Raw genomic sequence first — 9,484 nt, 5'->3', positions numbered from 1 at the left:
AGAGGAATTCAGCCCAAAGGAAGCTGAGAGACTAGAGAAAAGTTATATCCACAGGGAATTCAGCACAAAGGAAGCTGAGAGACTAGAGAAAAGTTATATCCACAGGGAATTCAGCACAAAGGAGGCTGAGAGACTAGAGGAAAGTTATATCCACAGGGAATTCAGCCCAAAAGAAGCAAAAAGAGAAAAGTTACATCAATCCCCATCCCACCCATCCTGCCCCACCCAATGCCCATCTCACCCCTCCTGATCTGCATCCCACTTCACCCAAACCCCTTCCAACCCCATTCCACCTGATGCCTTCAGAAGGCTGACCTAGAACAGAGGCTGGACAGAGTTAAGAATAAAGTTTATTAAAAGGCCTTAAAGGATACAACTAGGGCAGTACAAGAGCCTGGACAGGGCTACACCCAGGACTGACCAAAAATGGCCACAAAAATGGACAACTCATCATGAGGTCATACATTTTTAGAAGTTTAGGTCCATCTGGATATTTGGGCTCATTGTGCAGTGACAGCTTCAGATGATGAAGTCCCATCCTTCTTGTTTTCTCTCTTCAGTCCACCCTTGTTCATGCTTTTGGGCCTGAAACTTCTTATGACTGTCCTTGGTATCAAGCTAGAAAAGGAATTGTTTTGTCTACCTACTCTCTGAAGAGAGCTCACTAACACTTAATAGGAAGTTCAAAACTACAAACCTAGGCAGTGCAGAATACGAAAAATATGAAAGCTAAAACTTAAGGCATCACATGCTGAGGGGCTGTGGAATGCAGCAATTTTGGTGTGGGATTGAGTAGATTTCAATGGCACTGAGTGGTTTAAAGGTGATAGATCGAACTCTCTCATCTCCTTGAGTGCCAAGAAATGGAGACAACTACACCAAATGCCTCCAAAACCCTCCCATGTACATCCCTTGTCGCCCTGAAAACTCAGCTTCGGAGCTTGTTGACATAGTTTCTAAAGAATTTTCCCAGGATAGAAACTATAAACATAGATACTTGTGCATTCCTTCTGTTAGACGTCTCTTGATGGACATGTCTTACGGCCAGTGTGGTTAGAAAGGGGCTATCCTGACTACCCAATCCCTGGCCATGGTCAGAAAGCTATAAATTGTGAGAGAAGAAATAAAGTTCACTTCTTCTTCATCATCTCTTGAGCTGTGTCCGTGTGACTTATTTCGTGTCCGACAGCAACGCTCCCTGAATCCCAGATTCCCCTGAAGCACCGGTAAATGTGAGGTTTTAGAAGCCTTTGATGAATTTGTAGACTTTTATTCCAATTTTATCTGTTTTAAAGGGATGAAGATGAATCAAAAGATAGAACCAAAATAAAATGACCACCAGCCCAGTGTCTTCCCAACACAGATCACTGGGAACGTGGGTCATCAGGGCTCTGCCCAACGTGGGTCCTCTGGTGGGGGATGGAGCTGGGGCAGCGCATGAAGCTCTTCCTGCACTTGGGGCACTCACAGGGCTTCCCTTACCGGTGCCTCTGCTGGTGTCTGGTCAAGGCAGAGCTCCTGGAGAAGCTCTTCCCACACTGGGGACACTCATAGGGCCTCTCCCCAGTGTGGATGTGCCGATGCCTGATGAGGGTGCAGCTGTGCTTGAAGCCCTCCCCACAGTCAGGGCAGCGGAAGGGCCTCTCATCCGTGTGAATCCGCTGGTGCACGAGGAGACTGGAGCTGGTCTGAAACCTCTTCCCACACTCGGGACACTCGTAGGGCCTCTCCCCAGTGTGGATCATCTGATGGATGATCAGCTGAGACCTCCGGCTGAAGGTCATCCCACATTCCCCACACTCATAGGGACGTTCCCTAGTGTGGATCCTCTGGTGGATGGTCAGGTAGGAGCTGTTTCTGAAGCTCTTCCCACATTCCCCACACTCATAGGGCCTCTCCCCAGTGTGGATGCGCTGGTGCCTGATGAGCGTGCAGTTGTGCTTGAAGCCCTCCCCACAGTCGGGGCAGCGGAAGGGCCTCTCATCCGTGTGAATCCGCTGGTGCCTGAGGAGATGGGAGCTGCTCTGAAACCTCTTCCCACACTGGGGACACTCATAGAGCCTCTCCCCGGTGTGGATGCGCTGGTGGATGATGAGTTGGGAGCTGCATCTGAAGCCCTTCCCACATTCCCCACACTTGTAGGGCCATTCCCCAGTGTGGATCATCTGGTGGCAGATCAGGCTGTTGCTCTGGCTGAAGCTCTTCCCACACTCCAAGCACTTGTAGGGCTTCTCCCCATCCTGAAGCTGCTCATGGACCACCAGCTCAGAGCCCTGGCTGGATCTCCGGCCGCCTTCCCGGCACAGGGTGGGTCTTTCCTCCTCAGAGCACCCTGGGATGGGTTTGGAGCCCCTCCTCCTGCGGGACCTCAGAGGCTTTTCCTCCCCGTTGGATTCCTGCACTGTGGAGCTGCTCAAATCAGCCTCTTCCATGAGGTTCTGCTGTGGGGATTTGTCCTCCCTGGTCTCCATCCTCAGCTCCTTGTCTGGGGGAGGAAGGACAAGGAGAGGATGGGATTTGCCTCCGTGCCAGAGGCAAGGGGAAGGAGATCCCCCCAGTGCGTCCCCGGCAGGACGGCGTCGGCAGCGGGGTTGTCCTGCAGCCGGGGGCCAGGCAGGGCTGGGAGATGGAGCAGGAGAGAGGGGGAAAGGGGCACTGACTTCCTCCTCACCTGCCTGGGTGTCCTGGGGCATCTTCCTCTTCCTCACAGCCTCCTCCTCCATCTGGCCAAGGTTTGGGAATGGGAAATCCTGGTTTGAGGAAAAATACAGTTCATGAGAACATTGGAATAGGGGGTTCCTCCTGCCCAAGTCCATCTTTAGAAATCACAAGCTACCCATAAAAACCTCCAAAACATCAAGATTCAGCCCTGAAAATGTCTCCCAGGAGTTCCCCATCTCTGGTCTTTCCCCTTGGTGTTCAGAGGTTCCCCCCATCCCAGCTGCTGGGGGTCACGCTTGTATTGGGGGTCCCCTGTCTACTCGGTCCCTGCCCTCCCCAGGCTGCTGGAAGTGCCAGGAATCTGAAAAGTTCCTCCTGTTCCCATCTCTTCACTTAGTGATGCTGGGACCCCCTGAGGTCCCCCCCAGGGGCATTTTCCATTCAGCTTTGGAGTTCTTCTTTCTCCAATCATCCCCCCCAAAAAACCCAACCCAGGGATCCCCCAGGATATCTGGGCTGAGCTCCCCCTTCCTCGGTCACCTGTGGAATATGGGGGTGGATGATCCCACAGGCAAGGGGCTGTGAATTCAGGGAGTGCTCGACCTTGAGGTTCCTTCTTCTTTCCATGATATTCCTTTGTCCCTTTTCTTCCTCCCGCTCCTCCTCTTCCATCCTTCCTCCTGCTTCTCCTCCATAACCCCACCTCCTTCACCTACTTCCATCCCTTCTCACTCTCCTTCTTCCTCCCTCCTCTTCCATCCCTCCCCCTCCTCCCCCAGGAGCAGTGACACCCTCGGTGCCCCGTTCCCAAACCCCTCACAGCCCATGGCAGGAGCGGGGATGGAGCCGGGACAGGTCGGGATGGGCAGCGCGGGGCTCTCCGCTGCTCCCAACCGCTGGGGACGGGGGGAACCCGGCCCGGGGAAAAGGAGAGGGAAACTGGGAAAATTGGGGGCTGCAGATCCAACCTGGGGCTGGCTGGGGACCCTGGCTGGGGACTGCCAGCCCTTGGGGCTCCTCTGGGGAGATGTGGGAGGGGGGAACACAGAGAGGGCTGGGGGATCCCAGGAGTGGCAGCACTGGCAGGGACTGGTTTGTACTGGGATCATCCTGGCAGTGGCTGAGATTGCACTGGCTGTGTACTGACATCATACTGGGATCATACTGGGATGATACTGGCAGTCAGTAGGAGCCTGCAGGGGGCAATTGAGACCAGGTTGTGAGGAACTGGGAATATGCCCTGCGCTCCCCAGAACCCCGGGATCGCCCCCCATATGTCCCATGTGTCCCCCAGACCCTTCAGGATCCCCGAGTGCCCCCTCAGCGCCCGTTCGAAGCCCCCCAAAGCGTCCCTGGATCCCTGAATGCTCCCGGCCCCACAGATTCCCCTTCCAGCCACTGCTGGGAATTCATCTCCCATCATCCCACAACACAGTTCCGCGCCCAAACCTACTGCCGTGCCCTGCGCCCTAAAGAGCCCGGTCACAGCTCCGCAGGTTCCCCCCAAGTGCTCCCGAGCCGTGTACATTCACCCCCAGGACCTGCAGCCACGACTCGGACGCAAAAATATTCTCCAAGGGCCTCCCCACACCGCCGAACGCGCCTTCCGAGCCACTTCCGGGACTACAGCTCCCATCATGCTCCGTGGCGCCCATAGAGCGCTATTCCAGCCGGGACTTCATCTCCCGTCATGCCCCGCGACTCACCGGAACTCATTGGAGCTGCGCCTCCAACTCCCATGATGCTCCGCGGCGCCATTAAGCCTCATTATACCGGCGCCTACAACTCCCATCATCCCCCGCGGCCCAGAGAGCCCCGTTACAGCCCCCCAAGTGCCCCCCTGGACCCCCAGGTGTTCCCCCTGACCCCGAATTGTCCCACAGAATCCCCAAGTCCCCCTCCAAGTGCCCACCCAGCTCTCCCAAGCGCCCTCCATACCCCCAAGTTCTCTCTAAATTCCCTCCCCAGACCCAAAACTGCCCCAAATGTTTCTCAGAAAAGTCTCCATGGACCCCAAACTTGCTCCTTTTACCCTGTCTGAGGAGATTTTAATAATGATAATCTAAGGATTACAAATAGGTGTAATTAGCATAAAGAGGGAGAAATAGTGGTTAATTAATTTATGAAAGGAATTTTGGTATTTAGAAACAAAGACCAATAATGTTTTTAGTTGCTAAAAATGTATAAATTCTTTCATATAAATATAAAAATTAGGTTAGAAAAATACAGAATTATTATAAAAAAGTAAAATTTTATTTTTATTAATGAATCAGATTTTAATGATAAAAAAAAGTTGATAAATGTTCTCAATGTTTTGGGATGTCAGTCCCAGCTGGGCGATGTCAGACATGCTGAGGCTCGGGGTGAGGAGCAGGTTGTCCAAACAGGGGCAGCCCACAAGGGGCTCATTCTTCTCTGTGACCAGACCTCCTCAGGAGACATTCAGCATCAGGATCACTTGGGGAATGCTTCTGTCACCTCTTCTCTCAACTAGAAAATAAAAAAATACACCCTTGATTAAAAAAAAAAAAAAAAAAAAAAAAAAAAAAGGTGGATTTTCAAATCTTCCTCCTCAACAGAACTCCAAGCTGACTCCAAGCAGCTGCACAAGCCTTGGACTTGAATACAATGGAAGGAAGAGAAAGAGCCCCCGAGGCTTTCTGTATTTTAATGAACCCCAGTCTGGATTTGGGGCTGAGTCCAGCACCCTCAGGCACTGAGAGAAGGTTGAAGGTGCTGCTCAAGGAGTCAGAAACAAAACTCCAAGTCCCTTGGAGCATCCCTGGGCCCCACTGACTGCCGGCTCCTGGCACACTCAGCCATGGCATGGTCCAGTCTCACGCTGGGACACCTCCTGCACCAAAATTCTACACTGGCAGGGACTTTTCTTTCTCCTCCCCTCCAGGCTGAACCTGCCAAGCTGCACTTTGGGGAGGTTTCCTTCTCTTGCCACTGCCAAGGAAAGCTGTGTCTCCTGCTGTTCACAGACAGAGAAGAGCTGCTGGGGGATGTGGTGGTTGGAGCATGCCTGGGGTACAGTGGCCATGAAATCATCGAGTTTTGAAATATTCTGTGAAAGAAGGAGGGGCATCAACAAAACTCCTACACTGGACTTAGGAAGAGCAGACTTCAGCCGATTAAGGATGCAGATTTGGGGAGTACTAAATCAGCTACTGAGTTTTTCTAAGGGAAAGAGCCTTTTAAAACAAAGGATTCCAGGAAGGATGGACACACTTCAAGAAAAAAGTCTTGAAGGAGCAGGAACAGCCTGTCCCTCCGTGACAAAAAATGAGCTGGTGAGGAAAATGATCAACCTGGGTGTGCAGGGAGCTTTTGGAGGAACTCAGGGAAAAGATGAGAGTGCATCACCTTTGCACAGAGAGGCAGGCAACTCAGGAAATGTTTAAGCATGTCATTAGATCATGCAGAAAGAAAAGCAGAGAGGTGAAAGCTCAATTAGAGCTTAACATGGCTGCTTCTGTGAAGGATAATAAATATGTTTTTATAAATACATTAATGGCAAAAGGAAGGCTATGGACAACATCCATTCCTTATTGGGGGGGATATGGTTACCAAAGATGAGGAAAAGGCTGAGGTACTTAACCCCTTCTTTGCCTCAATTTTCAACATTAGGACAGGATTTCCTCAGGACAAGTGTTCTCCTGAGCTGGTAGATGGGGACAGGGAGCAGAACAGCCCCCTGTAATCCAGGAGGAAGCAGTCAGAGACCTGCTGAGCCACTCAGATGCTCACAGGTGGATGGGATGGGATCCATGCTAGGGGGATGAGGGAGCTGGTGGATGAGCTCCCCAAGCTGCTCTCCATCATTTCTCCTCATCAGTCCTGGCTCACTGGGGAGGTCCCAGAGGACTGGAGGTGCCAGTGTGAGCCCATCCCCAAGAAGGGCTGGCAGGAGGCTCTGGGGAACTGCAGGCCTGTCAGCCTGAGCTCGGTGCCTGGTGAGGTTTTGGAACAGATCCCCTTGAGTGCCATCACATGGCACCTCCAGGATGGCCCAGGGCTCAGACCCAGCCAGCGTGGCTTTAGGAGGGGCAGGTCCTGCCTGACCAACCTGATCTCCTTTTATAACCAGCTGACCCGCCTGGTGGGTGCGGGAAAGGCTCTGGATGTGTCGAGCTGGACTTGAGCAAGGCCTTGGACACGGAGAGCCGCAGCATTCCCTGGAAAAGCTGCAGCCCACGGCTTGGACAGGAGCACTCTTTGCTGGCTGCAGAACTGGCTGGAGGCCGGGCCCAGAGAGTGGTGGGGATGGTGCTGCATCCAGCTGGTGTCCAGTCGCTGGTGGTGTCCCCAGGGATCTGTGCTGGGCCCAGGCCTGGTTAATATCTTCACTGAGGGTCTGGCTGAGGGGGTTGAGTCCAGCACTCACAAATTGCAGATGACACCAAGCTGGCTGCGAGTGGGGATCTGCTGGAGGGCAGGACAAGGAGACACAGCCTTGAGCTGCACCAAGGCAGGTTTAGGCTGGACAATAGGAAGGAGTTCTTCCCAGAAAGGCTGATTGGGAATTGGAATGGGCTGGCCAGGGGGGAGGTGACAGAGTCACTGTCCGTCTCCAGTGGTCTGGGGGAGTGACATCAATCTGTGCTTAATAACTGATTTTGCTTTAAAACAATTGCTTCAAAAATTCTTCCTGTTACACACTGAGTGTCTGTGCTGGTTTTATATTAGTTGATATTTGGTGAGGAGGGAAGAAGCCACCCATGCAAATGACTTTTTCTAGGAGGGAGCTGCTAAGAGCTTCCTCTGTGCTTAGCAAAACCAACAGCTGGCTGGCTCTGAGAATTGTCAAGGTATTAAATAATTTAGAAGCTGTATCCTCCTGTGTGAAATCCACATTTTAAAGACAGGCAAGCCCAGGAAAGCTCTCTGTTGTTTCCAGCTGTGAAGAGTTAACTGGGTGCTGGTCAGGCCGGCCCTGCTCCAGCCTGGCCTGCACCGAGCCGGGCTCCGTCAGGCCCCGGGAGCGGCTCTGGGCTGGGCCAGGCCCCTTCACCACGGCCCGCGCGGCCCCAGCGGCTGCCGGGCACAGGGAGGGGAAGCCATCGGCCCGCAGCTGGGATTGAAGGGAGCAGGGGCCTGGGACCAGCCATGTGGGCAGAACAGCCACGACTGCTCTGGCCGGGCCCCCTGAGATCTTGGCACAGCCCCAGCGCTGCCTGAAATCCATCACCGTGACTGCTTCGGCCACTGCCCGGCAGAAACCATCATGACCATCTGCAGGTCTGGGTGAGATATGAACTCTTTCTGTGCACAGATGAGACCTGCAGACCTCCATCCTCCCCTTGGGTGAGAGAAAAGGACAGAGTGGGAGACTAATGCCACAAGTATGGTAGGCTACACCTGTCTTCATGTATCATTGAATTAGAGAAATACTCTCTCCAGGGCAAATTATGCAACACTTCGCCTCACAATCCATCAGTCTTAATTACAGTGAGTGGTAGATCCTAATAACAATCCAATTAGAGCAAATCAACATGGTGTGAATGGCAAGAAGAATTTGCTTGTCAACAGATGAATATGTCCCGCTCAAGAATGAACAAAATCTGCCTTTACTTGGAAGAAAGTAAACATGGAGCAATGCAGTATTTGGGTTTTATCCAGTGATAAATGGGGCAAGAAGTTGTAACAACTCACCTGTTTTACAGAACACAAGTACTGATACAGTCAATGGTGCAACCACATTGAAGGGATCTTCAGGACATTCCTTTATTTCTTAACAAGGAATGGGCAGAAAAATGCTGGCATTTGTCTGAACTGGAAGCCATGTTCCTCTCCTGTTTCTCCTTGAGCACACTGTTTTTTGCAGACTTCACTTTGCAGGCCATCAATCCTCTTCTGGCCAACAGCTAAATGGCACAACTACCAAAACACAGGTGCCAGCATCATCACCCCAGCATTATTCCAGCACTGCTTTGCTGGTGCACAGGTGCACAGAATGGCTTGGCTTGGAAGGGACATTTAAAGGCCATCTAGTCCAGTGCCCTGCAGTGAGCAGGGACACCTTTGGATCTGGTTGCTCAGAGCAGGAGCTTGAATGTCAGCAGGGATGGATGCCCACCTCTCTGGGCAACCTGTGCCAGGGTTTCAAAACCCACAGTGTAAAAAACGTCTTTCTTACGTCTAGTCCAAATCTACCATCTTTTAGATTGAGAACATTCCCCCTCAGTCTTGTCACAATGGGCCCTACTAAAAATTCTGTCCTGTCTATTTTACAAGCCCCCTTAAAGTACTGAAAGGTAGCAATCAGGTCTATGTGGAGACTTCCAGGCTGAACACCCCCAGCTATCCCAGCCTGTCCCCAAAGCAGAGGGGCTCCAGCCCTCAGAGCATTTTGTCCCTCCTCAGGACCAGCTCCAACAGGACCATGTCCTTCCTGTGCTGGGCACCCAGAGGTGGATGCAGTACTCCAGGTGAGCTCACACCAGAGCAGAGGAGTGGTGGAATCACCTCCTTCAAGCTGCTGGGCACCCTCATTTGGGGGCACATGGCTGGCTCATGTCCAGCCTCTCTCCTTGCAGCAGCCACAAGTCCTTCTCAGCAGGGCTGCTCTCCATCCCTTCATCCCCCAGCCTGTGAGATCAGCTGGGCTGGGACCCTGTCATAGCCCTTGGACAGACCTGCTGGGCAGGATGAGCTCCCTAGTGAAGGAGGCAGATCCCACTCCCCACACAATTCCACCCTGGCCATGAGGTCACAGAAGGCTCTGGGGTGACAGCAGGCTGAGGTGACAGCAGGCTCTGAGGTCACAGAGGTCCCAGAGCCCCGTGGTTGCCCAGCACCACAAGGACCGAGCAGTCAG

The 9,484-nt window shown here is 52.7% G+C and overlaps 1 protein-coding gene across 1 annotated transcript; it reads right to left on the bottom strand.

The window, feature by feature from the left end:
* Positions 1-332: 332 nt before the first annotated feature.
* Positions 333-4,295, bottom strand: LOC147645231 (uncharacterized). Its single transcript, XM_086874830.1, has 3 exons — positions 3,202-4,295; positions 2,672-2,750; positions 333-2,485 (listed from the first exon to the last, which is right to left on the bottom strand). Exons 1-3 carry the CDS (start codon positions 3,331-3,333, stop codon positions 1,479-1,481), a joined length of 1,218 nt encoding a protein of 405 aa, XP_086730956.1. The 5' UTR covers positions 3,334-4,295; the 3' UTR covers positions 333-1,478.
* Positions 4,296-9,484: the final 5,189 nt, after the last annotated feature.

Source organism: Cyanistes caeruleus, unplaced genomic scaffold (assembly GCF_971803275.1).
Source record: "Cyanistes caeruleus unplaced genomic scaffold, bCyaCae1.hap1.1 HAP1_SUPER_30, whole genome shotgun sequence".
NCBI lineage: Eukaryota > Metazoa > Chordata > Aves > Passeriformes > Paridae > Cyanistes > Cyanistes caeruleus.
The sequence above is the reverse complement of the archived record's forward strand: the minus strand, read 5'-3'. Positions and strand labels throughout refer to the sequence as shown.

What these genes read in the sequence shown, in the direction of transcription:
- LOC147645231 (XM_086874830.1), bottom strand. Translation starts at nt 3,333, where the DNA reads ATGGAAGAGGAGGAGCGGGAGGAAGAAAAGGGACAAAGGAATATCATG. An exon ending in TCCACCCCCATATTCCACAG is followed by an intron (nt 2,751 to 3,201) that starts GTGACCGAGGAA and finishes TCCTCAAACCAG; the next exon opens with GATTTCCCATTCCCAAACCT. An exon ending in GCCCCAGGACACCCAGGCAG is followed by an intron (nt 2,486 to 2,671) that starts GTGAGGAGGAAG and finishes TTCCTCCCCCAG; the next exon opens with ACAAGGAGCTGAGGATGGAG.